The sequence below is a fragment of the Daphnia pulex genome, chromosome 8, assembly GCF_021134715.1.
Source record: "Daphnia pulex isolate KAP4 chromosome 8, ASM2113471v1".
NCBI classification, from domain to species: domain Eukaryota; kingdom Metazoa; phylum Arthropoda; class Branchiopoda; order Diplostraca; family Daphniidae; genus Daphnia; species Daphnia pulex.
The window spans coordinates 3,894,369-3,922,164 of NC_060024.1; the positions used below are offsets into that span (position 1 = coordinate 3,894,369).

The 27,796-nt window shown below is 39.8% G+C and overlaps 4 protein-coding genes and 1 long non-coding RNA gene across 7 annotated transcripts; 3 read left to right on the forward strand and 2 right to left on the reverse strand.

The window, feature by feature from the left end:
* Positions 1-450: 450 nt before the first annotated feature.
* LOC124200912 (esterase FE4-like) lies at positions 451-2,922 on the forward strand. The gene is made up of 10 exons (XM_046597283.1): positions 451-780; positions 888-1,031; positions 1,121-1,283; positions 1,355-1,424; positions 1,528-1,643; positions 1,779-1,978; positions 2,054-2,216; positions 2,353-2,531; positions 2,601-2,754; positions 2,815-2,922. The coding sequence occupies exons 1-9, from the start codon at positions 574-576 to the stop codon at positions 2,706-2,708; spliced, it is 1,350 nt and encodes a 449-aa protein (XP_046453239.1). The 5' UTR covers positions 451-573; the 3' UTR covers positions 2,709-2,754; positions 2,815-2,922.
* A 756-nt stretch (positions 2,923-3,678) lies between these two features.
* On the forward strand, positions 3,679-6,341 carry LOC124200908 (venom carboxylesterase-6-like). 2 transcript variants are annotated; one of them, XM_046597273.1, is made up of 12 exons: positions 3,687-3,815; positions 3,907-4,044; positions 4,112-4,255; positions 4,350-4,518; positions 4,610-4,679; positions 4,759-4,874; positions 4,938-5,140; positions 5,208-5,370; positions 5,447-5,625; positions 5,691-5,844; positions 5,904-6,030; positions 6,097-6,341. In XM_046597273.1, exons 3-12 carry the CDS (start codon positions 4,193-4,195, stop codon positions 6,278-6,280), a joined length of 1,428 nt encoding a protein of 475 aa, XP_046453229.1. In that variant the 5' UTR covers positions 3,687-3,815; positions 3,907-4,044; positions 4,112-4,192; the 3' UTR covers positions 6,281-6,341. The 2 variants fall into 2 exon arrangements, with proteins under 2 accessions (XP_046453228.1, XP_046453229.1); XM_046597272.1 differs by having other exon boundaries at positions 3,679-4,044.
* A 131-nt stretch (positions 6,342-6,472) lies between these two features.
* On the reverse strand, positions 6,473-8,880 carry LOC124200913. Of its 2 annotated transcripts, none has more exons than XR_006877417.1 (7): positions 8,586-8,880; positions 8,354-8,524; positions 8,153-8,273; positions 7,924-8,086; positions 7,712-7,856; positions 7,476-7,653; positions 6,473-7,408 (listed from the first exon to the last, which is right to left on the reverse strand). It is a non-coding gene; the product is annotated as an uncharacterized LOC124200913 (long non-coding RNA). The 2 variants fall into 2 exon arrangements; XR_006877418.1 differs by having other exon boundaries at positions 8,343-8,524.
* An 11,686-nt stretch (positions 8,881-20,566) lies between these two features.
* Positions 20,567-23,091, forward strand: LOC124200531 (trypsin-like). Its single transcript, XM_046596802.1, has 6 exons — positions 20,567-20,647; positions 21,658-21,783; positions 21,853-21,938; positions 22,015-22,147; positions 22,299-22,673; positions 22,936-23,091. The coding sequence occupies exons 1-6, from the start codon at positions 20,567-20,569 to the stop codon at positions 23,089-23,091; spliced, it is 957 nt and encodes a 318-aa protein (XP_046452758.1).
* A 4,169-nt stretch (positions 23,092-27,260) lies between these two features.
* LOC124200532 (intersectin-2-like) lies at positions 27,261-27,796 on the reverse strand. The gene is made up of 2 exons (XM_046596803.1): positions 27,547-27,796; positions 27,261-27,478 (listed from the first exon to the last, which is right to left on the reverse strand). The coding sequence occupies exons 1-2, from the start codon at positions 27,794-27,796 to the stop codon at positions 27,261-27,263; spliced, it is 468 nt and encodes a 155-aa protein (XP_046452759.1).

A 27,796-nucleotide genomic window follows, 5' to 3' on the forward strand; every position in this document is an offset into this window, starting at 1 on the left:
TTCAGTGCAACCATTGTCAGCGTCCTATCCCCTTCGATCGCAACTCATGAACTCATTTAATTGGGATATAAATGACTGGATTCGTCATCTTTTTGCACAATAAAAAAAATTCATTTAATAAAATAATAAATAAATAAAAACCTCAAATTTACAGGCCAATGTTATTTATTTAACTAGGCTACTGTCACATTTATTGAAACTCCAACATGTTTTATTTCATTGAAACAAAATTAAAGAACAATCAATGTACACGTATAATAGACAACTTCCTCATTCAGCCACAATGTCCAAAAAAGGAAGATGGATTTATATCACTTCACAGCGGCTATATTATACAACTATATAGCTATCTCTTCAGGATATTGGATTACAAGTAGACCCTCAAGCATTCAAAAATGAAAGTGGAACTCTTGTGCCGTTACACAGCTAGTGACGCGGTTCAGTTTCTGGTACATTGATGTAACACTCGAACGGCGACGCAGCACTTATATAAAGATAGCAGTTAGGTCAATCGTCGTTCGGTGGGACACAGCATATATAGTCTAAACTCTAAACATATATCAGAGTCTAAAAATGAAATCCTGTAGCATTTTGAGTTTGCTGTTTGTCTGCTGTTGTTGTGTGATTTTACAATGCCGAGCGCAACAGGAACCCACCGTGGATATTCCAGCCCTCGGCCAACTTCGTGGATCTCAAATGGTGTCGTCATCCGGGCGAAATTTTCACGCTTTCAGAAGCATTCCTTACGCTGAGCCACCCGTTGGAAATCTGCGCTTCAGAGTACGTATAGAATAACTTTTAAATTATATTTGTCAAATTTGCAATAATAATTTGTAAAAAGAGATATTTTGCTAATTTTTTTAAAAACTTTCGGGTACATTTTTCAGGACCCAATTGCGGCTAAACCTTGGACAGGACGTGTGTTGGATGCGACCAAGGAAGGTCCCACATGCCTCCAAAACGACTTGCTTACCGGTCTCACCCAGGTCGGCCAAGAAGATTGCCTGGTGCTGAATGTCTACACCCACAAGGTATTAAATCAAATTGGTCAAATCAAATTTTATAACGGATCAACGGAATTGATCGAATTGATTCATTTTGATTTGTAATGCTGTAATAGATAAATGATGCAATTGAAAAAGCCTTGCCGGTCATGGTCTGGATTCACGGCGGTGGTTTTTCGGCGGGCAGTGGCAATTTTGAAACGGATTTTTATGGTCCGGGAAAAATTCTCGATCGAGACGTCGTCCTTGTGACAATCAATTACCGTGTTGGACCTTTTGGTAAATTAAATAATAGACTAAAAAAATGAAAATGAATTAGTTCTATGAATTACTATTTTATTTTAAATCAGGTTTCTTGAGTACGGAAGACAAGGAAGCCCCCGGAAATTATGGACTCCTCGATCAGACACTGGCAATTAAGTACGATAAAATTGAAACATTGAAAAAAAAATCGAACAGCATAATTCATGTTTTAATTGACTTAAATGTATGGCTACTCGCGGATTTTACGTTATTCGGACAGGTGGGTGAAAGATCACATCGCCAATTTTGGAGGCAATCCAGACTCGATTACCATTTTCGGAGAAAGCGCTGGCGGCGCCAGCGTCCAGTTTCAAGTACTGTCACCACATTCCAAAGGCAAAATTATTGTAGAAATTATTTTATAATCTTCTAATTTATTACCGATATCTTCTCTCCTATACGAAATAATCGCCTGATACAGATTTTTTAAAATGATGAATTATTAATTTTCTATTAAAAATAATTTTATAGGGTTATTCCATCGCGCCATTTCTCAATCTGGAGCCCCCGGTTGTCCGTGGGCCATCCAAAGAAGTGTCGGGGAATACACGCGACTTCTAGCCGAAGATTTGAATTGCCCAACATCAAACTCTCGGGAGTTACTAGCCTGCCTGAGAAACACGGAAGCTTCCAAAATTCTGGAATTCAAGAGAAAATTAGTGATCCCAATTGTACGTAGAAATTCAATGAAAAATATTGTTTCCGACAGTTTAACATTTTGTATTAATCATTTCTATAAACGAAAGGCATTGAGTTTGGTCCCCGTCGCTTTCGGACCGCGCATCGACTCCGAGCGAGACTCGCCATTCCTTCCGGACGATCCGGAAGTACTTGTGTCACGCAAACAGTTCAATCAAGTGCCAATGATTGTTGGCCTGACTAAAGACGAGGGATCTCTTTTCTCTGCAAGTAAAACATTTTATTTACTGTATTTATTATCAATATTTTCAAAATTATTATTATTTATTGAATCTTTTATTTATTTATTATTTATTTATTTAAATTATTTTTTCCATTTACTTTGATAAATGATCTGAACGACAAGGTCTGGCCTCAATCGACGGCAAAAATCTGGCAGTTTTAAAAAAAGATCCGCTCAATTGTCTGGCTCATGCCATGGGCATGGAAAAGCAAAAGAACGGGCGCGAAATAGCTCAGAAGGCGTACGATCACTATTTCGGCACCTCGGAAAGCGACGACGACTTTGTGGCACAATACGGAAAGGTTTGACATTTTAAAAAGTAGCAAATGACTCCTAGAAATGAATTATTTTCGTTCATTTCAAATGGCCAGATGGCATCGGATGTCGGTTTCTTCAAATGCATCGACGATTCGGTCAAAGTTTTCAGCCAATACAACGGCCAGCCGGTTTACTACTACAACTATGCGCACAAGGGCTAACATTCCATTACCCAAATGTTGGGCGTGCCCGACGACATAGATTTTGGTGAATTGAAACACAAAAATTATTAAATGATTTATAAATAATATCCTTGTTATTTGCCAGGTGTGAGTCACTCTGACGAACTCATGTTGATGTTCACCAGCAATTTCATTCCACCAATGACCGATGCCAACGACATTAAAGCCTCGAAAATGCTGCTCGATTTGTGGACTTCTTTCGCAGCCAATGGGTATAAGTCAATTTAATTATTTTACTTCAACTACATTTTAAAATATTGGCATTCATAGAGTACCGCAAAGCGAGGAAGTGATCGGCCATTGGCTTCCGACGACTCAGCCACAGCCCCGTTACCTCCAAATCAATTTGGAGAGTCCGGTTTTAATTAACGGCGAGATGCCGTTTCAATCAGGACTCGACTTTTGGCGTTCGTTATTAAATTCTTATTCTAATGTCCCATCAGTCAAAGAAGAATTGTAATCAACTCAAAGTGGGGCTGTATAAAATACGTGTCAATGCAGCACGAAACGGTTCTATTAGGGTACTAAATATATCAAACAATTTCCTAAAATGTAGAATTTTTTACTGAGAGAAAATAAATCTGTATCGACTGTTGCGTCATTGAATTAATCGATTTAGAGAGTTATTGCAGTGTCAATTTTGTTAAATAAATATTACTTAAAGGAGGATTAATTGACAACATGGCAATGTAGTTTACAGTTTAGCGCGCTTTATTTGTTACGTAATTGCGTTATCGCTCGCCGTTGAAGTTCCCACGCCCGCTCCGAAGTCCTTTTATGTCAAACCTAGCACGGCAATAGCTCGTTCCCCGTGAATTGTTATCCCATCAAAACAAAACCCAAATTATCAAAATGTTCATTTATCTTTTAATAAAAGATAAATAAATAAATAAAAGACTTTTATCGTCTGGTTGTTGCGGGGCGTTTATCGAAGGTCCCGTCAAGGGCAGTTTCGTCTTGGATACAGCGCACAGTGTGCACTGCTTAGCCCACACGCCCAACGAGTTTTTCCCACACTCGCTCATTTATTATTTTACAAGCGAAAATTTGTTTGATTCAATTGTTTTGATTCAACTGTAAAATAAGGTAAGAAGAAATGAGAGCGCTTAAATTTCAGTCCCTATTCATCACGCTTCTCATGGCGATTCTTTCAAATTTTTCATCTGCCGGAGAGCAGCAGCAGCAGCCGGTGGTTGACATTCCGACGCTGGGCCGGTTAGTCGGTTCCCAATTGTCGTCGGCGTCCGGTCAAAAGTTTCACGCCTTCAGAGCCATTCCGTATGCGCTGCCACCTGTTGGAGATCTCCGCTTCAAAGTAAGTATATTCAATTCATTTCATTGTAAAAACATGAGCTCTAAATTGCATTCCTTATACAAAAAAGGATCCTATTCCAGCCAAGTCCTGGGATGAAGTGCTGGACGCCAGTCGCGAAGGGCCCATTTGTACGCAATTCAATTCCATCATGGCCGATGGTTTTGTCCACGGACAGGAAGATTGTCTCTACCTGAACGTCTACACACCGCAAGTAAAAATAGGCCAACATGTTTTTTTTTCCCCCCAGGTTGTCCTGATTTTCAAATTTAAATTAAATCCCGCGCTTTTTAATTTCAAATTTATAGCTGAAGACGGCCGGCAGCGATCGTCATCTTCTCCCGGTGATGGTGTGGATTCATGGCGGGGCTTTCTACATGGGAAGCGGCAACGGTGAGAACGACAGGTTCGGACCCGGTTACATCCTCGATCGTGACGTCGTCCTGGTGACTTTCAACTACCGACTGGGACCTCTCGGTGAGTATCGCAATTTTTAAATTGGAATTTTAGATAAATACATCCGGAGCTGTCTATCGAGTTTTTAACATTCTTTGAAAAAAATTTCCAGGTTTTCTCAGCACCGAAGACGTCGATGCCCCAGGAAATTACGGACTTCTCGACCAGTCGTTGGCCTTGCGGTATAATTTTCCGCCAAATTTATTTCAAAGCTCGCGCTTGGTTTTATTTGATGTGAATTGAATTTTTATTATTATCAAGATGGGTGCGCGATCATGTTGGCCACTTTGGTGGCGATCCAAACTCGATAACCATATTTGGCGAGAGCGCAGGTGGTGCCAGCGTCGACTTTCACGTCCTCTCTCCATATTCCAAAGGTGATTACCAACTCCGGAATAATTTAATTCGATTAAACGTAACAATTCTAATTTTCAAAAAAGGCTTTTTTCATCGAGCCATCATTCAATCGGGGACAGCGAAATGTCCGTGGGTGTTGGACACACCCGTCGGCGAATACACGAAAATCCTGGCCGAGCATCTGGATTGCCCGACGGCCACTTCCAGCGAGTTACTCCAATGTCTGAGGACGCGCAGTGCCGAGGATATTGTCGGAATCCGACGGAACATCGCCTTGCCGGAATTAGTATTGATGAAATAATTGCAGAAGTGTTATGTAATTAATATTTATTCTCTTTTCTATATTAAAACAGGGATTCGGAATGTTTCCAATGGCCTTCGTGCCACGGATTGATCGCGAAAGGAAATTGCCGTTCGTTCCGGCCCGGCCGGAGAAACTCATCATGGAGAAAAAGTTCAACCAAGTGCCGCTGATTCTCGGAGTCGTGCGCAATGAAGGAGCTCTCGTCTCTTCGTGTAATCAATTTGATCTTGACACAATTTTCTGCTGGTGAAATTAATTTATTGAATTATGTCCATTATTGCCATGCAGCCTTCTTTCTCAGTGGGAATCGAGTCATGCAGGCCTTTAAAGACGATCCCATCCGCACGCTCAGCTTCTTGATCAACATGGAAAAACGGCCCGACGGCCTCGAAATGGCCCAACTGGTCCACGATCAATACTTGGACAAACAACAAAATTACGAAGACCAAATGGAACAGATCGAACAGGTTGTGTCATGTTAATTTCTATGCGCTTATGTTTTTGATTATTTAATTGAATCGGATGTGTATAGATCATTTCAGATTACGGGTTGTTCAAATGCACCGACGACTCCGTCAACCTTTTCAGCCAGTTCAACGATTACCCGACCTTTTATTATTTCTACACGCATCGCGGACAGTTTTCGTTTCCCCAACTCGTCGGAATTACACCCGAAATGGATTTCGGTACTTCAGTCATTATTTTCTAACTAATTAAAACGTGCATTAATATGCTGTACTTTTAGGAGTGTGTCACGCCGACGAGCTATTTCTGATGTTCACCGCTGGATACCTGCCTCTCATCAGCACTCCAGACGATGTCAAAGTGTCGGAAACTCTTCTCGACTTATGGACGTCCTTTGCCAAAGATGGGTATATATTAGATTTAGATTATAGTATATATCCTATACCGGACTGAAATATTCAAATTCAATGCAGGGCTCCTCGAAGTCACCACGTTGACGACCAGTGGCTGCCGGTCGAGCAAGGAAAGACGCGCTACTTGAACATCAACAGTCAACCGACCTTTGTCAATGACAAAATGCCTTTCGAACGACGATTGGCATTCTGGGACCGCATGAAAGTTCAAAATCGATTGCTTCTCACCAAGGACGAATTTTGAATTCAAAAAAAAAAATGTAAAAGAAAACACGTTTTAAATCAATACATGCCATGGAACTCGATGGAAACTATACCTATGAGAATAGTTTGTGTACTTTGTGACAAGACGTGACGGGCGCGGAGAATTTCCGCAATAATTTCGGCTTATTATGGAATGAAGCCGCTGGTAATAAAGCTAGCTACGAAGAAATCATTCAAACCAGAATAGGAATTTATTCTAAAAAACTGAAACAGAATAAGAGGATCTAAAATAGAGAAAGATCATGACGTGTACCCCCCTGGTTTGTGAACGCACTCCTGTGGAATCCGCTATGCTTCCCTCTTGTTCGTGTTTCTCTTGAGTGATATTCGAATAGGGGAAAAAGAGGTTATCGCCGGGTGTCACGAAAAAATATTCGTGAAACGTTCCCAGTTAACAGAAGACAACTTGGAATAATTTAATGTGAAAGGTAATTGAACAAGCTACATTTTAGTAACAATTTTGGTAACCTATTTAAAATAAAATCTGTTAAATTTAAATGTTTCCCCTGTTGTTTACTGTTTTCTCGACCAAATCTTCAGAGAATCGGCCCAAGGGAAGAAAAGGGAAAATTGGAAAGGCCCCATTTTTTTTCATACGTTCCTTTTCTCACTTTACTAAAAATTTATAAATTTTTTAAAAAAATAAAGTGAAATAGCGAAAGTTTAGATACAGCTTTTATCTTAAATCCCCCCAAAAATAAAATTTCTTACTTCAAACATGTGTTTAATAATTCAAGTTTTCCCAAAAGCGTTTTAGGGGGGATATTTGGGACGTTAATGTGGGGTTAATTGGGACTAAAAGGGAGTCTGTAGTGGTTGGAGCTTAGCTCTGTGGCAACGCTGAAAAAATAACTAGGGCTCGCGTTGCAAGCGTTGGCCTTCGGCTAAGTCACAGAGCTTTCTTGGAAGAATTCTGGAATTAGGCAGTGTTGTGATGTGATAGGGGGTAGGTGCGTCTGCATAGATCCGGCGTAGGCGAAAATTCTATTGCACCGTCAGGCTGACGGTGCAGCTCGAATGAGGTTTTGCGCTATTGCACCGTCAGGCCGATAGGGGCGCTCTGACGGCTGGGGTAAACGGCTTGAGCAGAATTGTTCCTCGCCAACGACTGACGGGCAAAAATTTAAAAAATGGTAAGTATGGTGACTTTTAAAAAATTAATGGTTTAAGCTTACATTATAAATGCCATCGATTTTATTCAAATCGTGTTCAAACAAGACATAAAGAGATCAAAGTGCTCTTGTTTTACTCTTTCAAATGCCTGTTGAGCTTTCTTGGTTTTGGCGCGAGTCTTTCAAACTCTGTGTTGGTCCCTTGTAGTTTTTCTCCTGCCAAGTCTAATTTTTCCACAGCCTAAAGATGAACATAGCAAGAAGTTGATCACGGAAAAATGTAAGAAAAAACAACGTACCCGCATATTAGGGGCTTAAATATGCTGAACTGTACGGCTCAACTCGTTCACGCGACGTTCTAGGAGATCACCTTCACGGCGTATTTCATCCGATACAAGAAGATTTTTATACTTGTCAGGTAGATTAGAATAGTCGACAACAATTCTAAATAAGATCAAAAACAAAGAGAATAAAGCGGAAATTGCACCCGAATGTTGTGCAGGCAACTTACCTTTCTTCTCTCTCATATATCTATTGAGATTTTTGTGGAATGCTAACTGAATCGCTACCACTGGTTGTGACATACTCGCTATTCATACTTCCGGTAGCATATTACTATCTTGCCCAATGTCTTCCATGTTACCAAGCGACATCGGAATAACGATATCTTCCATCTATTTGGGAAACAAAAATAATTAAAGAAACTGAATAAGATCAATTAAAACAAATTAAATGGTTACCTTTGATTTATTTAAAATGCTGTGCCTTTCACTTCTTTTTTTCAATATTCGCTTCTAAACTAGTTATAGACTTCTGAATGTTCAGCAGGTCTTTTGTTACTGCTCCCATATCTCGTCAAGCCTTGATATTAAAAATACAAATAATGTTGTTACATAACATTTTTAAATTAACAGACAGAACGGATTATACCAAGGCCATACCTTCATGCATATTGTCTAGGTCGTTCTTTTGACACATTCGCATCGATTTCATTTCTTCCACCTTCTTAATTTCTTTACCAATTTCACTCAATTGTTTTTCTTCTGCCTGTTTGGCTCTTTCTAATTCCTCTTGGTCGTCCCTCACAGACCTCTCCCACCGTTCCACAATGGCTTCAGAAAATACAGTCAAAATAGAATTTTAAGCCACTAAAAGTTATTATTAAATCAATACCTTGTGTGCTGTTGACCTTTTGTTGTCCAGTAAACTGTCCAGGTCTTTCCTGCTACTTGCATACCCCTGAACTCCTTCCTCCTCATTGAGGTTTCAGCCATGCAAAGGAGGTTGAAAACTAGTCACAATAACAATGGTGTAAACAATGGGGCTTTCGAGGAAGTTCACAATTCGAGAATCCTTCCGATTCATGGTCTCTAGAGCAAATTTCGTAAAATTAGAATGAAAACTGCTTTATTTTACACAACGCAGAGACAGTTACAATAACATAACACCCCGAAGTCACAGTCGCAGTGTAGTGGTATCCCAAGTAATTCCATTTTCAGGTTTCGGCGAAGACTGAGAAATCTGGGACCGTGGGTTGAAAATCGCGTTGCAAGGATATAGGCTTCACTGAATTTCCGAAATAAATAACGTTTTCGGCACTGTCAAAAGTACATTCGGCACTGGAAAATACATATTCGGCACTGTAATAAAGACTCAAAATTTACGTATTGATTGTATTGATAGAACAAGAAGTACCACATTTTTATTTAGCCAAATAAGCTTAGCTTAGCTTTTACAAAAGAAATTTACAAATTTATTTTAATCTTCTAGTTCACAGCAACGATCATCGTCAGGGTGGGGTTTGATTTTTTTTAAATTAAAATCAGAGTACAATTTTGCACAAGACAGTAAAAGAGATTCAGAAGAAATTACGTTTTTCCTGTGATCTTCCCATAATTTAAAAAGTTTTTCATTGAGGGCCGTGTACGTCTTGCGCTCTCTCCTAAGTTTATGGCCTTGAAGGAGCATTTCTTTATACATCTCTGAAATTTCAAACTTGCGCCAAACTTGCGCTCTTGGACGAGATCAATAAGAAAGGTTGAACATCTTCAAAGAAGAAATAAAAATATAGTATGATGTAATATAAATACTATAATATAAATAGGTATGATGTAAAGTCAGCTGGACATCAGCTTTGACAGTGCCGAAACGTCTTTTATCTCGAGAACAATGTAACAGAGGAATGGCAGCATATGCAACGGTGCCGAATCATCCAATCTTAGTGCCGAATGCGTAATAGTCATCTACACATATCAGTGCCGAATGTGTCTAACTCAGTGCCGAATTTGTCTTTTTTCATTTAAGCAAATTATTGGTGCCGAAACGTCTGGACACCGAAACAAGATTTTGTTCAGTTACGTACCTTTAAGAGTATAATAGTTATTGAGGTTTGAATTTTTTCGTATTTTTTTACCAGGCCGGGGTAATATTGGACAGACGCCTGTACCATGTTAGACAGGGTATAAAAAGAGGGATAGGAAGAATAAAAAATTATGAAAAAATCAGGAAATGAAGATGGTAATGTAGTTAAACCCCAAACAAATTTTGGAAATGATATCTTTAAAACTGGAAAAAGTTCTCTTATAGGGAAAGAATTACAACTTTTATATGGGGCGAGATAGGGAAAAAATGTAGGTGGAACTGAAGTCTCTCGTTAAGATAGAACAAAATCCCAGTGCAAAACTACCCCGAAAGACCGTTCTACACTAAAATGTAAATATCGTCTAAACTATTATACTTAAAAATAGAAATTTTGGTGGATAATGTAGGCAAATGACTGGCCTATGTTTTTATGTGAACAGTTTTTATTTATAGTGGAGTAAAGTTATGCCAAAAGGCTATGTTAACCTAGAACAAATTGCAAGAATTGATTTTTTAATGAGCTTTATTACTATCAAGGTAATAAATACTTGTTCAAAACCCTCCGAAGAAATAATTATATTTACTATTAAAAATATTGAATTTAAATAAAAAAATTTCATTTAACTATTAATTTAATACCGAATTTAAAATATTTAAAAGAAAAAAAAGTCATGAAATGATACCTTGTGATAGGCTACATCATATTACCAAATATAAATGTTTTCTGTTGAACGGTATTCTAGTTGTATAATTTAGAAGTTGTTAAATTAAAAAAAAATTTACAGTGCCGCCAAAAAGGTTTAACACGGACTCTTATGCCCGATATTCCCTAAGTAAAGTGACGATAACTTATAAACTATAGGACCTAAATTTTTTCTATGTTTATTAAAAAATAAAGAACATCCTGATGGGAATGTGGGATGTGGGGTGAAGTGGAATAGTGCGTCAACGCTCTGGAAAAAGGCAATGAGGTTCTGGTTTCGATCCCCAGCTGAACCCGTCAATAAACGTGTTTCGAGCGCCTCGAATGGCAGCACAACACAGATTTCTTGATTGCTTTCAAGAATCATGACGTTAAATATACTATGATGTGTAACACATCTCGATAAACTGAAGCGCCTTTGATCAAGTAATGTAAAAAGCGCTATATAAATCTAATACCTAATACCTTGTTGCTCTTGTCCAAGAACCTTACGCTTATTCTGTGTCCCCTCCGGTTCTTGCTAATATTCCGCCCGGCTTCTCGCCGTTCCATCAACTCTCTGCCGATCACGCGTGCGTAGACTCTAACGCGAAAAACTTATTGTGGAACAGCAATGGTACCGATTCCCGGGGCTCTGATCTGGAAGCGCTTATTCTCCACCATAAACTAAATATTGTCAACAAACCTTGCGCTGACCTTGATTTTGTTCCTGGGGGGACCTCTTTTATCGATGTCACTCTTGCTGGCGATCGTGTCAATATCCTTCGCTGGTCCTATCTAGCCATGCCCTCCCTTTCTGATCACCCATATATCTATTTTGAGGTTGTGATTAGTGGAATTACTCCTTTGCTCAAAAGTCCAGCCGCTAATAAGGCCCCTTCCCTCTTTCACATTAACCAACGATCATATCTGAACTGCCTTGCCCTAACTCTCAACAAATGGGAGCCTCATTCTCTCTCTCTGTCGTCACCTGACTCCATTGACCGCCAAATTGAACGGCTCTCTTCGACCATGGTCAACTGTGCTAGACGTGCCAAAGTAAAAAATCCTCCAGTCTCTCCCTCTAAGACCATGCCCTGGTGGTCTCATGAGCTTTGTGCTCTCCGTTCCAAAGCACGGTCCTCTTATACAGCTTGGTCGCGATCGAAGCTTTATAGTGATGAGAGTCTGTATCGCCGTTCCAAGGCTAACTATCAACGTGCCCTGCGGCTAGCCAAAAGCAAAGCATGGGCTGACTTTCGAGCACGGGCGTCGCCCGGCGATACGTTCAAGATTCTTGCCTCTTTCTCTGGGAAATCAAAATCCATCCCTGTACCCTCTGAGCTTACTGTCAATGGAGCCGCAACAACTGATCCCTCCATCATCACCAAAGCGTTCGCTGAACACTTCTTTCCTGTCGAACAACCATCGGACATTGACCACTCTGCTATTCTTGATTCTGCTAATTCTGCTCTAAATCTCTCTGACTCGGCGGTTCCACCTATATCTGACTGGGAATTCGAATCAGCTTCTAAAACACTTAACAAAAAGTCTGCTCCTGGCTATGACGGTATCTCTGCTGACCTCCTTCTTTGTAGCCTTCCTGTGATAAAGTCGCTTCTCTTCAAGATTCTCAATGCTTGCCTTTTGCTCTCATTCTTTCCCATCAACTGGAAACTCTCTAAGGTTGTAGTTATTGGGAAACCAAACAAGCCCGACTATTCAACTCTCAACAGCTTTAGGCCTATCAGTCTTATCTCTAATCTGGCCAAGCTCCTTGAAAAAGTAATTCTTGGGCGTCTTATCTGGTACAGTCGTTCATTAAATTGGATAAGCGACTTCCAGCATGGATTTAGGGAAGGAAGGTCCACTGAAACAGCAGCCCACTCGCTCATCTCTTTTGTTGAATCTGGTTTTGAAGAGAAAAAAGTAAGCGCAGCGGCCTTCCTTGACATTAAAAGCGCTTTTGACTCCGCGTGGCATCCGGCGATCATTGCCGCTTTGGCCATACGTTCTTGCCCTACCTATCTTTTAAAATTGGTCCATAGTTTCTTTACCAGCAGAACGGCTGTCTTCTCTGTGCAAAATGCTACTCTCTTGAAATCGGTCTCACTAGGCTGTCCCCAAGGGGGAGTACTTTCTCCTTTTCTGTGGAATATTCTGATCGACGACCTACTCCGCCTATCCTTTGACTTCCCCGTCAGATTCATAGCTTACGCTGACGACATCACCATCGTTACCTATCACAAAGATCCGGACATTGCCACTCATAATCTTCAAATTGTCTGTGATAAGGTGGGGGAGTGGCTTAGCTCCAAGAAACTGTCCTTGAAAGCACTAAAAACGGTGTTTGTCTTGTTCTCCCGTAAACGCTCTACCTGGACGAACATTCATATCGTCGTCAACAGCGTCATTATACCCCCGTCCCCTTCCGTTCATTTTCTCGGGTTTATTGTGGAAGCCAATTTAAAGTGGAAAGAACATCTAAAGGCGAAATGTACGTCTGCGAAAAGAGCACTCCTCATGGCTAATAGTTGTCTCCACCAATCCTTTGGATACGACGGTAAACGACTCAGGTTTTTGTACCTGTCTATCGTTGAACCCGTAATCTCGTACGGCTGCTCCGTCTGGCTATCCGCTCTCAAAACGAAAGCTGGTGTAAAGTCCTTAAGATCCTTCCAGCGCTTTGCCGCTCAGCTGATCACCCGGTCATTTAAAACAGCCCCAACGGAATCCTTATTTGTTTTAGCCAACCTTCTTCCTCTGGACCTAAAACTTATGAAACTTGCAGGCCTCAGATATTTTTCTACTAAATCTGGTGAATGTTTCTCTTCCTGGTCTCTAAAAACTCTTGTGTCCCGTGTTCCGTCAGTCCTGTGCTGTCCGGAAATCCAGCCTACTAGCTCGTTTTTCGATGCCGGTAACCCCCCATGGAGTATCAAACCAATAATTTCTTCTGTATCTGGAGCCTTAGTCCCGTTGATAGCATCACATCAAAAAGTTCTCAGGCTTGCCTTATGGGCCACCTGCCAGAAGGAAGCTCCCAAATTCTGTGTTGTAGCGTCAGACGCTGAACGTGTCCGATTCATCCACAACTGCTCTCTTCCGCGTTCAACTCCCTTTCGCGGTACCGTGTATTCTGCACTTACCAAGGCTTTAGACGTTATTCTCAGCCAACGCCTTAGTTTTAATTCCTTCGAAATCTTCCTCCCCAGTCAGTGTGCTCCTGCCTTTTTATACCCAAATACTGCTATTTCCTCAGCTGAAGCAAACTTGTTCAAGAAAATCTTGAGTGTTGGCAATTCATGTCATCTCATCCTCTCCGCCGACGCTCTCTCGCCCGGCTTTCAGCTGGCCAAGATCTGGGCCACCCTATCAGAAGCTATACCCCATCCACTCCCCTATGTTACCTGTCTTGACAGGGCTTCGATAGTAAACTGCATCTCTGATAGCCTCTATAGTCACTGGAATGAAGAATGGATCTCGTCGACAAAGGGTTCAGCTACACGCCTATTTATCCCTACAGTCTGCTCTGCCTCAGCCCTTCTTAATCTTCGTCCCAGCGTCAGTGTGTACCAACTTATTTCTGGTCACTGTGCCCTCAATGGCCACCAAAACCGCTTTGGCTTCTCCGAAACCTCGGCATGTCTATGTGGGCATGCAGTCGAATCAATCGATCATTTTCTCTTCGAATGTCCCCGGTTTGACCAGGTGCGTCTCACAACTCTGGCCGTCGCTTTCGAAAGCATGCCCAACTCAGTCGGCTGGCCTTTTCCGCTCTATTATTTTCCCCAACACGTCCCTCTCTGGAACGCCCTGGTCAGCTTTGTGCACAAAACAAAACGCCTAAATTTGAATCCAGTCCACTAGAGTTGTGTGCAACTTTCGGACAGTATGATCCAATACGCTCCCCCGCCTGGCCATGTATTACCTGTTAATTCATGCGATCCCAGAAGGTGGTCGTAATCACAGATGACGAGGTGACAGATTCTTTCTCTCTCTCTGGAAGCGCTGCGCCTCTATGAGTTGAGCGATGTTTTCTGCCTACACCTAGTCCTTACTTTCGGGTGTTCTCTTGCTGCTCTCCTCTAGTCACCCACCCCCTCCCCTCCCCTCTCAGCCGTCAGAATTCCAGGCCGTACTCTGGGAACTGTGTCCAGGGCCCCTGTGCTTCATTAGTAGCTATACCGGCGACCGTCGGCCGGTGGTCTTGAAGGTTCTACCAAGCCGGGAAGGTATTTCAACAAAAATGAGCATTGGGTGTCCTGTGTACACCTGCCTCAGAGATGACGGCAGGCCCAGTTTCCCCTTTTTTTAAAAACTGTTTTATTGCGTATTCTTGATTTTATCCCTGCGTGTACATTCTGTAATTATTTATTTCGTGGATGCCAATACACAGGGCAATACTCGGCATCCGAGTTACGCCCTATTTAATAATAATAAAAAAAATACCTACCTAATCCTAGAGTATAAGAATCGATCGTTGAATTATGGACTTTTTCTTTAGTTATTCATATTTAAACTTAGTCTTATTAAAAGTAAGTTTACAACAATTCCCAACACGAGCGTTGTCATCGTTCTGTTTACAACACAGTGTATGTCTCATTTCAAAAAGTAAACCATGAATGTTACACAAAATTTCGTGTGTTTCATGTATTTTGTGCAGTACTTCAGAAGGTGATTTAGTACCCGTTGGTAAAAAAGGAATTGAATCTCTAAAACATGCTGCAGTTTGTAGATCAGAAAATGATCGCTGTATTCACTTCAGCGATGGAATATTTGTACATTGAAAGTGCAGGAAAAATTACTTGAGTAAAGAAAAAATCGCAAGGTGGATAAGTAAACAAGAAAACAGTGTTGAACAAACAGTATTGAAAAGAACCAGATCAAACTATCCAACTGAAGATATCTGTTTGTTATGTGGGTTCCATCTAGTAATCTCTAAAATAGACTTAAATGATATTCACGGTGTAAATAAAATAGAAACTTTACAAAGTTTAATGAAAATAACTGAATACAGAAAAGATTCATGGTCAAGTGAGGTCATAGCTAGAATAACTGGAATTAGTAAATTAGATAATGAAGCTGTTTCCTACCATCATATATGTGATGTCAATTTCAGAACAAACAAAAAGAAACCAAGTTGTGTATGCCCAATAGGCTCACAAGACTTCATGGTTGATAAAAGAAGAAGAATAGGACGACCAGAGGATTTACTGAAACAAGAAGCATTCAATAACATGTGTGAACATATGGAAAATAATGAAGAAATGGAAAGTTACACAATGTTACAGCTATGTGAACTCATGTCAACTTTCGGTGTGGAACCATACAGCTGTAAATTCATGAAGGCCAAACTAATGGAAAAATATGGAGACAGTCTAATTGTAATGTCATCAGGAAATGGTATTGCTGATGTTGTGTTTACTTTTTTTACTATTTATACTATTTACCAAACAGCAGCTTCCATATTGAAGGATTATCATGCGAATTATAATTCTACATGTGCCGAAGAAGATGAAATTAACATCCTCAAAGTGGGAGCTAAAATTCTTAGATCTGACATATTACGAATGAAATTCTCTATGGATAGCTACGAAATAGGAGAAAGCTTGTCCAGCCAAGCCGAATCTTTGTCCGTTTGTTCCATCAAATTACAAATTTTACTTGATGAACTGTTAACTGCGAATTCCAGCAAAAAAAAAATAATGTCTATCGGAAAATCAATTATGCAAGCGGCAAGACCGCGCAGTATGATTGCCCCTTTACAGATGTGCTTTAATAAAGTTACAAATTTATCATACATTACTAATTTTTTTTTTTTTAATTTTGCAGATTGGTCTGGGAGTTCAAGTGCATAGTCAGTATTCCTCTAAAATTTTGGTTGAGGAACTCCATGCACTTGGAATTTGCTCATCGTATTCCGAAGTAGTTCGATTTGAGAGAAATGCTGCATTAATGAGTAATACAGTGCTTTCCGTTAAAAAAAAGTCATTTGTGCAACACGTAGCTGATAATGCGGATTATAACTCATGCACACTTGATGGGAAGGACACCTTCCATGGAATGGCAATCATTGCTGCAATTACACCAAGTGCAGGAAGGGTAACATTTACCGTTCCCAGAAATAAGGTATATTAATTTGTGGGTATGAAGCGACGAAATTTTTAAGTTTTAACAATTTCATTATAAATAGGTTGATGATAACAGTATCAAGAACGCAGGTGAAATGCAAATAATACCACATTTTATTGACAAAAGAGTTCTTTCAAGAATAACGTATCAGAAATTGAACTGGGAACAAATGGTAGATATCGATGAGCTATTTGACAAATTGTGGCTTGCATCATGGTTCCTTAAGCAGCCAAGACCAGGGTGGCATGGTACGATGCAAAGTGCTATGATGATCAGAAATCATCCGAGTGTATCAGACATCGTTTTTCTTCCAATGATTGATCTATCAGCGAGTGATGATACAACAATCTACTCGACGCTATGTTTTATAGCAAGCCAAGGAGTAAGATACGGGTTCACACCAATTGTTACTTTTGATCAGCAGCTTTGGTGGAAAGCGATGCTGATCATAGAAAATTCAAGCTTGCAGTGCCCGACGAGAAACATAATCAACAAACTTGGCGGGTTTCATACACAAATGAGTTTTTTTTATCTAGCATTGGCCATTTCATGGATGGAAGTGGACTTCGTGAAGTCCTAGATTTGATTTATGCGGAGAATACTACTCCTCATCTGTTGTCTGGTAAAGCGATCACTAGAGCTATACGTGGTCACATAATTGTTGAATCTGCTCTACACGTTGTCCTTACATCAAAATGAATCATTGGAAATTAGCGAGACTGAGGTACCTTTCTGTAAACTATAGTGACGCATTTCATTAATTTAATATAATATTTCGAAACAGATGGGATTAAATGAATTTACTAGTGATACCGCATCAACAGATAAATTTCCCAAAACTGATTCCGCAGAATTGAGAGCGCTGTTTGATGATATGTTAGAAGGGAAAATGGGTGATTCAGCACAACTGGAATCCTCATCGGCTTGGAAAAAACTTCAACATATTCAAAAACGTAATGTAGCAGCACTACAAGAAGCAAAGACTGCACAGCACTGGTTACAATATATGGAAATGGTACGACTAGTGAGACAATTCATTAAAGCAGAGAGAACAGGCAATTGGAAATTGCATCTGCAAACTGTGCTGGACATATTACCTTACTTTGCAGCATCTGGCCATAATAACTATTTAAAGTCTGGCTACTTGTACGTTCAAGAAATGATTGCACTTGGGAAAACCAATCCAAATGTTGAAAAATTGTTTCTGTCTGGACTTCATGTAATAAGATGTTCAGACAGATTTTGGGCGGGGCTGTCGGCTGATTTAGTAATAGATCAGGTGTTCATGCGCTCGATGAAAACTTCAGGTATATAACTGAAATTGACCAATAATACCGTGTTTTAATGTCATTTTTTATTGACTGATAGGAGGTTTTACGAGGAGAACCGGAATAACTGAAATTCAAAGGCACGTTTGGGTTATGTGCAAACCTATAACTTCAACAATTTCTTCCCTATTAATCAATTTAACTGGACAACAACACAGTACAAGTGACCAACATAAAGAGTTCGGCAATTTGAGACAACACAGAGATTGCAGTGATACACAAAAAGTAATCAAGTTCCTCGAAAAATCTTCATCTTTTAAGGTAGACCCGAAATTATTACAAAGCATATCCACTGGCGTCTCAGCTGGATTAAACGTTAACGTCAATGACGAAAAAGCTGTAGGATCTAAAATCGTTGAAGACATGGCTGGGAAGAGTGTTGCCGAATACACACCAAGAAAGGCTAATCAGTGCATACTGATGACATCAAAATGTCAATCAAGCGACCGAAAGCAACTAAATATAGATCCTGCACTGCTCTTTCAAAGACTAGTTACGATAGCAAGAAGAACAGTTAGCGACGAAGCTGATTACTTTAAATATGATGAACTATGTTCCCATCCGATATCGTTGTTCGATAACAACTGTATGCTGCGTTTTCGGAAAAACACGAATTGGCGAAAGGTATTGCTAAGATGTCTAATATGATCCCGAAAGTAAACTGCACGACAATGAAATTTCAAATTCAATGTTCGTAGTCGACGGTGGGAGTCTGTTGCATAAAATCCCTTGGCAGAAGAAAGAAACATTTGAAGAAATATTTAATAATTATTCCTCATACCTCGGAAATAAGTATGGAATTTCAGCAATTGTTTTTGATGGCTACGAAAATGCGTCATCGAAAGATATGGCTCATTTAAAAAGATCAAGAATTTCTGGAAGGGAAGTGTTATTCACTCCTTCAATGAAATTAACGACGACTAAAGATGAATTTTTGTCCTGTCAAGGCAATAAATCTAGATTCATTAAGCGGCTTGGAAACCATTTAGAGCAAAAAGGATATCAAATCATACATGCACAAGGAGATGCAGATTTACTTATTGTTCAAACAGCAATCACCAAATCTAAAATCAAGAAAACAGTGGTTATAGGAGAAGACACTGGCTTATTGTGTTTACTTTTACACTATTCAACTGAAATCATTTTCCCCGTTTACTTCAAAAATGAACCCGAGAAGGGTAAAATGGGAAAGATTTGGGACATCCTGCAATTAAAAAATCTCCTTTGTGAAGTCGTTTGCAAATACATTTTATTTGCTCACCCTTTTTTAGGTTGTGACACTACGTCTAAGCGTATGGTATTGGAAAAATGATCTCCCTAAAACTGTTGAATAGTGAGAACTGATCACAGTGAAATTCCTTTTGAAAAATAATGAGTGTAAGCTAAGATTAACCGTGACTTACTTAACAGTTGTAGTTTGTAGCTGCTGTGAAAGTGTGAATGCGCATGCATCGAGCTGACAACTCCTATACGATTTTCTATCAAAACTATATTAGCAATCAAAAGTGATTGACAGGATTTCATTTGTGCGTAATTCAAACAGGAAAACAACCTCACCTTGCTGGTCTTTAATCAAACGGTCTAATGTGAGCACCATTCTCTTGCCGTCAGCAACAGCAGTGACCACGAAAAATCCAGCCACAACCAAAATGACCACGCCCTTTTGTTCATGTACGTGCTCCCCAACTGCTAAGTCCAAAGTGGCCAACGGGAAGACCAGCAGCCAAGAACCGGAATCGGACTGCAGTCCGAGCTCTGAGTGGTTACGTCAACATGAATGCCGTCATCGCTGGATGGGGTACAACATCTTATGGTCAGTCATTTAGTTGCTGCGTTTAATTTGGATTCTTGACGTGACTTTTTAAAAAGAATCCACTTTGAAGGTTGGTCGGTTTCACAGAAACTGTTGAAAGCCAACGTCACCATCCAGGACAATTCAATTTGCACTAGTCAATACGGCAGCGACTTCTACGGAAACGCCATATTGTGCGCATCCACACCGGCAAAGATACCTGCCAGATGAAGATTTCTTTCGAGAGAATACTGCATACTGCTGCTCCTCTGGGATTTCTGTTTTGAATCTGAAAATCAATTATATTAATAGGGTGACCACGGAGGACCGATTATTGTCAAGGGAGTCCTGATGGGCACCACCGACTTGGGTTATGGCTGTGCCGATCCTGATTATGCCGGAATCGGTCGGAATCTATAACCGAATCACCACTTATGTTGGCTGGATTCAAACAACCCAGACCAGCAATCCAGGATAAAAATAATTCAAAACCTTTAAAAAAAAATTTCATGTCTATATTTGTATTTGGACGTCATTCGTGAGTTTCATTTTCAAATGGATGACTTGTTATTGGTTATTAAACGCATACATGTTTGTCACCTAGAGCGCAATACAACATTTGATTGGTCAAGTATAATAACGAAATTATTGTGAAATTCCGAGCCGCTAAATTTTGTCTGTAGTCGCCAAAGGAATCCTGAATACGGTAGTCGCAGATATTTAGTTTGATTCTTTATTATTTCATATCAATTAAAATTAATTCAAATCAAAAAATAATTCATATAAATGAATATACATTATTATTTGATTATACTATATAAATCTTCAGCTAACGCCCACCTCTTCCCACTCGTATATGTCTGCCGCTATTATTCCCTTGGTTCAAACTGAAAGCTGTGATCTGCACAGCTGGTTTGTGTTCGTTCATGCGGAAGAGGTAATCGCCCGGTATGAATTCAGTGTTGCGTGAATCATTCAGCGCAACAGAATCTCTGAGCCGGTACACGAACGCGTACGCCGTACTATACGTGATGTAACATTGTCTACCAAATGAATCAGACCACGCCTTTATTTTTCTTTATCTTTCAGGTTTTTTCACCTTTGGGTTTATTAGGTCACCCATTTCTTTCTTCCGTATTATTGCCTTGGGCAAGGACAAAACAAAAAGATCCATGTCTGCGGCTAAATAAGTCTGTCTGCTCTGGTTAATAAATGAGTTGGGGCTGAACGTTTGGTCGAGTTCCGTCTGCCAAAGAGACATTCTTATTCGAAACAAAATCAAACTGTTTCGTGCTCTTTGTTTTAGTTGGATTCAAACCTAAAGATTTTTTAAAATAACACTTGCCCAATTTTGAATTTTTCTCAATCGGATGCCAAGTGGAGCCTTATTTGTCCATTTATTCGGTAAGTTGGAATTTAATTTTTAAAGCGTCGCTAGCTGTTCTGAAGTGGAATAGATCTCTTTTGCAACACGGCTTATTATTTTGATAATAAAACACTCAGTTATTCAAATGTCTCTGCCCATTTTTTTACCGAGCCCTCCCACTTTGAATGAGCACTGTTCTTTCAATTGGTTGTTTAATGAAAGCGTTAGTAAATCTGAAAAGCTGTTGTAGCGTCAAGCCTGCTGCGACACAATTATCACGCCAACGGTTTTACTTTTTTTCGCCCTTACCATGATAAGCTAGTTTGTATAGATGTACACGTCATCACCAACTGTTGAGAATTTTAAAATTTAAAGCTCCCGTTCCTTTCCCTTTAATGAACATTTGAACTAGCACCTTCTCTGACGACCATCATTCAGGTCCACTCCTTAGCAACTTATACTCATAATGCCTGAACGCTGTCGGTATAATTGCAAATTCATTTCCTTTTTGTCCCTCAAGTTTTCACGGCTTTTCTCTATGATGCTAGCAACATTTAAATTTGTATTGTTTGAACTGACAGGCTCTAGCTTTGCTTTATTGTCTTGTCTGGTCCGCCCATTATAAATCTTTATTCCCTCCGTTTAACCCACCAACTATTTCAATCTTCGGCGGAACACCTGCTGCCGAAGGCGAATTTCCTTATGTGGTAACTCAAATTGCTTTTTTTTTCATTGATCAGAAACTGTTTTGTTGCTAAAAAAGTGTGTGTTTTTAGGTGGTTTTGCGCTTGAACGGATACCTTTGTGGTGGTTCTTTAATTGGCCGTTCCCACGTTCTGACGGCTTCTCATTGTTTAGCATTGTAAGAATTTCAGAGACCTACTGCTGGTAATCGTGTTTAACGCCTTTTGATTATTTAATTATCGCCGTGCCATCAGCTTTAGTCAGACAGACGTGGCCGGCTTCTACTTGCTGATCAACACGTTGTTGATGGACGGTGGTGGGCCTAATTATGTCACCAAAGGAGTCAAGAAATTAATCATTCATCCAAGATTCAATAAACAATTCTATGTGAGTAAACGACCAATTTACAGAAATTTTCGTCAATTGGTTCAACTTCAAGCTCAGTCGCATTCTTTAGAAAGTTCCTTTTCAATTGCTAATTGTTGCTAATAATTTTTTGTCAATTGCTAATGATTATACAACGAATAATCATCTACAGAATAACGACGTCGCTCTGTTGGTTCTGAGTTCACCAGTTGCTGCCAACAGCTCTTTCCTTAATCTTCCAAGTAATCAAGCAGCAGCAACCACATTAAAACCAACAACTGTTAAACCCACCACGAAAACCACTGCTAAACCAATTACAACTAAAGCTCCAGCCTGTTCGTGCACGTGTCCAACCACCACCCAAAAACCCGTTACCGTCAAAACCACCAATAGACCCGCTACCGTCAAAACCACCAAGAAACCCGTTACCGTCAAAACCACCAAGAAACCCGTTACCGTCAAAACCACCAAGAAACCCGCTGCCGTTTTTCGAGCTTTCAGCACTTACACTAAAATGTCGGCCACCATTACTGGATGTAAAAACACGGTAATTCGGTAAATCAATTTGTACCTTATTGTAGCTTATTGGAAAATAAATTATTTGATCCAAATGAAAAAGGTGGCAGCATTTCGTCGACGTTGCTCAAAGCTAACGTCACCATCCTGGACAATTCGATATGTGCTGTTCAATATGGAACAACATTCGTGGGGGCTAACATGTTCTGATACGACACTTGCCAGGTGAGTCTTTTTACGTAAAATTATTGATGATCATTTGACTCTAAATTTTAGAATTGCATCCATATTAGGGTGACAGTGGGGGTCCCGTTATTGTTAATGGAGTTGTAGTTGGCATCACCTCCTTCGGAGTCGGTTGCGCTGATCCTAAATATGCCGGCGTCTACACCCGAGTCTCGACTTACGTCACTTGGATTCAAACCACCCAAGCCAACAACCCGGGATGATGTAATCATGATCCATTCCAGAATATTTACTTAAATTTTCGTTTTTGTTTTGTGGAATTTGTTTATGGTCATGCTGGGGGCATATGGAATATGTGACGATTAACCTCTCCCGGACACCGGAATCGGACACCGGATCATTGCTGCTACTTCATTACTGCTACTAGTTAGTTAAAGTAAAATAGACCATTACCCATATATAAAATTGTAAAGTGGTCTTTACTTGGTGCGGTCAAAATGATGGATTACATACGTGAATAATAATTGGATTTGTTACGGACAATAAATGTGTAGTTGTTAAAAAATATTGTTTTCTTGCCTTTATGTGATCAAAACGAACGTTAGTTTAATAATGTTGTCTTCTTGCGCGCCGCAATTTCCGGGCTTGGAACTCGTACTTATGGTACAAGTTCATGCAAGCGCGGTTGTATTTTCTAATCAGCTTTTGACGATGACGTTGGTATTCTTCTTCTCTGCGGAAGACTAACGGTGTTGCGTGAGTGTCTTTCATCTGACTTGACCCTGGTGGTGTTGGGGAAGGCAAATCTCGCAGTTTCGATCGGGAGTATGGCGGTGGGCGATTTTCTGGCGAATAATACGGTAAGTCCTCGTTGTCCTGGGTGGCATCGCTGTCCTCTGACGTGGGCTCTCTTGATGGATTCTCATTTTGGTCTGCTTCCTCTTCTTCGGAGCTGGATTGGTCGGCGATTTCTTCGTTTAGTTCTTCTCGTTCGGTGGGGGTTTTGTTTTGTACCCTGTTCCCTTCCAGTTCCGATAGGCCGTCAAAAATAACGTGATCTTGGTGGTACCTTGTTGACGTTGCGTATTCCACTTGGCCTTCTCGCCTTTTTACCCTTGCTGGAATTTTTCTAACTTCCACTCTTACGTCTAGAAGAGCAACCGTTCCCTCGTTTTGTTGTGAGGTGAGGGCGAACATTTCCTGAATCGAAATCTACACCGAGAAGGGGAGGAGTGTGACGATTCACCTCTCCCACTCTTTATCTTCCTTTACCGGATGTCATGGTTCAACACACAACCTCCACTACATCCCGGACATCCTGTGATTGTCTAGTACTACTAGACCAAGACACCTTCCTTCCTTCCAAGACATATCCTTCCTGTGCTATCTCTCTCTCTCTTGATCCATCACTACAAGTGATGGATATCAGGTTGGATTTTAAATTTTTTTGATTGATATTATCTAAGTTGAATTTTAAATTAAAAAATGAAAGAGTAGAATTCCCCTTTTTTCCGCTCCCATCCCTTTGTTTTTTCTTTGGCGCGAGAGAAAACAAAGGGATTGGAGCGGAAAATGGGAAATGGGAAAATGCATGAATACAAACATTATACAAATGTATAATCTTCTACAAAAAAGTCTGTGTTAAAAATTAAAAACAAATTCTTAAAAAACTTGCTGAACAGCAACAAACAAGTTTTCTGACCAAGTCCTTTAGCTCATCAACTTGTCCCAATGCCTCAATTTTTGCTCCCGATAAACCCTCATTAGTTTGACTTGTTTCAATATCTTTAATCCTTGTGTCTTCAGTGAAATAGAGTTTCTTTTTAAATAATATAGACCATGATATGTTGTCGACATTTTTCTCTTAGAATCACTAAATCAGATTTTGGAATTTCACCGCATAATGCCATTGAGCTATTAACTGTAATGCACAATTAAATGAAAAAATCATCAAAATATACACAAAATCAAACTTATAATACCCCTGTCAATAAATGTTTCAAACTTGTTGCCTCCAACATTACTTTTTATTTCTTAAAAATCAGTTCTTGCATCATTATTAACAAAAAAGTGAACAGCAACTGGATACACAGTAGGTTTCCCATTAAGTACTTTTATCATGATTGAACAGAAAGTACGTAACTGCTAAATGAATTGTAATAGATATCAAACAAGGTAAAATAAATGTCGATTGCTAGTAAGCTAAGCAATTTTTAAACGCACAGTATGTATGAAAATCAAGTACAACTCTATAACCTATGAATGCTGATACATAAAAAAATAAGAATTATCATTCACAAGTTATTTTGTGATTAAAACCACTATTATAAAAAAAAAACATTACATTTCAAATTGTATGTCAAATAGTTATTTGATTAACTATTACTAACTACATAGACGAAGCAATCTACACATAAATAACATGTTCCTATTATGCCATTATTTACAGATACAATCCCACTCCAATCGAGTAATCAGAGATTCGAAAAACAGGATACTTTCATCCAAAACTGGAAAATGACGTGGAAAAGTGGTTCCAACACGACAAATCCTACCAAACATTTTGTTTCTCATTAAATTCTGTGAGTGTTAGTAATAAGCTATAAGATTACTGTGGATAATATTAAGAAATCAAAGCTGAATTTTTAAAATACGCCTTTAATAAAAACCATGCAGAGCATTAGATACTAAGATTAGATACTTAGATCAACAGAGCATGGTATATGCCAGGAAGCATTTTTGTCTTTACACAAGAAAAATGCTGCCTCTATTTTTTGTATCATTTAGGTCTTTTGATGGTGTCCAAGTTTCAGAAATCGATTCAATGGCTGCTTAATAATTTTACTGAGCACAAGTACCTTCAGTGATTTCAGTGCAATAGGGGATGGCGAAAAAAAATAAAAGTATAATAAAACATTATAAAAATAAGAGAAAAAAAAATTAAAAATATCCCCAATCATACTGTACCTGGGAAAAATTTACTTTACGAGTTATTCACGTTTAAAGTTTGGCCTCCGTGGCCCACCTCTAAAACGCAGGACGCAAACGCTTATTCTTAACCTTTCTAACTTACCTTTAGCAAAACACACCCAGCAAATGAAGAATAGCAGCTGCACACCATCAAGCAAGCAGCTAAATATGCAACTGAAGAACCTGGCAGTGTGTGCTAAGAAATTGAAGAAAAATATGCCAGAGGTAGGTTTTGTAATTTAAACTTTTATTTTAGATACTCTAGTGATGGCCAAGGTGATTGGAACATTGATAGTTGCCAATCGTCCAACCTTGCGCATATTCGTGTGTGAAGTTTGCAAAAAGGTACAGTCCTCTCACAAAGTTTGGAAACACGGCGAGTGTTTCCGCGCTTCTAACACGGCGGCTTACGGGCCAATGTGTCTCCCTTTTTTCGCGATAACTCACGTTAAAAATTAGTCCCGTTTGAGTTGCGTCCCGTTTGAAAATTTACCTCCCCCCTTCTCTCCCGCATTTATTAGCTTACTTTGGGGGATAAGTGACACGGCAGTGTGGGTAAAAGACACTCGAAATACATTGGAGATTCGGTGGTGTCGCCTTTTAATCCAATCTAGGACAATTGAGCTTGTTCATTTATGCGTAATCCGTTGGGACAACCACTTTTGGCGTAGCTCATTTGCATCTGGATGATTTGTAGCCCTCCTCTCAATCCACGATACTCGTCTTACAACTCCCAATTAGCACTAGAGATTAAGCTAGTAGTAACGCAACCACTACTACTCCTGCCGTACTACTATGTCTTGAACTTTGATTGGGAATTTATTTTTCTTTCTTTATTATTTGTCGTCGTCCCTCTTTTTTGCCAACGCAAATCAGCAGCCATTAATGATTATAACAATGATTATAATAACTGTATAAAATGTTCTATTTAATCCCCCCCCCGTATTTGCAGTATATTTCCGAAAACCTCAAGCATTTCAAAATTAGTCTATATTCATCAAAATCATTTCTTTAATTTTTGCCTTTTTAATAGGCTTGTAATTTGAAAGATCTGGAGTTGTCTGGCATACCACCTAGTGATGTCATTTACATGGCTTATGGAGTCGACATAATTCCATCACCATCGGAAAAGTTTAGGTGGTGTCTTGCCAAACTTCACTATGTGTAGCGGTGAAGAATTGCTTGAAACCATTGAAACCTGCACATTTACTGGCGTTCCAGACTGCAAAGAACCAATGGTTCATGGATTTCTCTCTGCAGCTTGCAACCGTAAGTCAATAAATGAAAAATTTAAACAATTTGTTTTTGTTTTTTAATTTCTTTTGTAAAAGATACATCAACACGGATGGTGCGAGATATTTTTAAGCGAAAATCCCAGGCTGTACCTAAGAGTTGTGCTTGAATTAGGGCACAAAAAGGTGCTCTGCTGTTGCTGCTCCTGCTGCTGCTGTTGCTGCTTAGTTTAGCACGTTTCTTCTTTGAAAAACAACCAACTCACCATTTCTATTTCGCGTTGTTTGACCAACTTCTTCTCCAGTTCGGCTTGTTGGCGGCGTTCTTGTTCCAGCCGCAACTTCTCTTTTCTTTCATATTCTTCGCGCTCCTTTCTCTCTTTTTCTTCTTGCTCACGACGCTGCTGTTCAGCCAAAGCTTTTCTTCTTTTATCAAGCTCAGCTTGCCCTACAACCAACCAGATATTCCACAATCTTTAAGTCTTGCTACGTTCCCAATTTAATGGAAAAACACACCTTTATCGAAATTCTCTTTTCGCTTGTCTTCGAAAGAAACTGGAGACATCATTTTCATGTCGTCGGTAGGTGGTGGTGACGTGGCGATCAAACCTTGTACATTGGACTCGGGTGTTGATGGTCCTTTTGGACTGGTTAGCGAACCGGATGCCGCATTCACTAAACAAGGACGACGAAACGTTGGCGGCACGAGTTCTTGCGGTAATGTATCTGGCAATTCTCCAGCTCGTACAACGTCGCATAAATGCAT

Bases quoted from the DNA above. Each gene is read 5' to 3' on its own strand.
- LOC124200912 (XM_046597283.1), top strand. From the start codon at position 574: ATGAAATCCTGTAGCATTTTGAGTTTGCTGTTTGTCTGCTGTTGTTGT. The intron at 781-887 runs GTACGTATAGAA...TACATTTTTCAG, and splicing joins TTGGAAATCTGCGCTTCAGA to GACCCAATTGCGGCTAAACC. The intron at 2,217-2,352 runs GTAAAACATTTT...CTGAACGACAAG, and splicing joins GGGATCTCTTTTCTCTGCAA to GTCTGGCCTCAATCGACGGC.
- LOC124200908 (XM_046597272.1), top strand. From the start codon at position 3,826: ATGAGAGCGCTTAAATTTCAGTCCCTATTCATCACGCTTCTCATGGCG. The intron at 4,256-4,349 runs GTAAAAATAGGC...TCAAATTTATAG, and splicing joins TGAACGTCTACACACCGCAA to CTGAAGACGGCCGGCAGCGA. The intron at 6,031-6,096 runs GTATATATTAGA...AATTCAATGCAG, and splicing joins ACGTCCTTTGCCAAAGATGG to GGCTCCTCGAAGTCACCACG.
- LOC124200531 (XM_046596802.1), top strand. From the start codon at position 20,567: ATGTCTGCCGCTATTATTCCCTTGGTTCAAACTGAAAGCTGTGATCTG. The intron at 20,648-21,657 runs GTAATCGCCCGG...TTGAACTGACAG, and splicing joins TGTTCGTTCATGCGGAAGAG to GCTCTAGCTTTGCTTTATTG. The intron at 22,674-22,935 runs GTAATTCGGTAA...CATCCATATTAG, and splicing joins TTACTGGATGTAAAAACACG to GGTGACAGTGGGGGTCCCGT.
- LOC124200532 (XM_046596803.1), bottom strand. From the start codon at position 27,796: ATGCATTTATGCGACGTTGTACGAGCTGGAGAATTGCCAGATACATTA. The intron at 27,479-27,546 runs GTGTGTTTTTCC...GGTTGGTTGTAG, and splicing joins AAAAGAGAATTTCGATAAAG to GGCAAGCTGAGCTTGATAAA.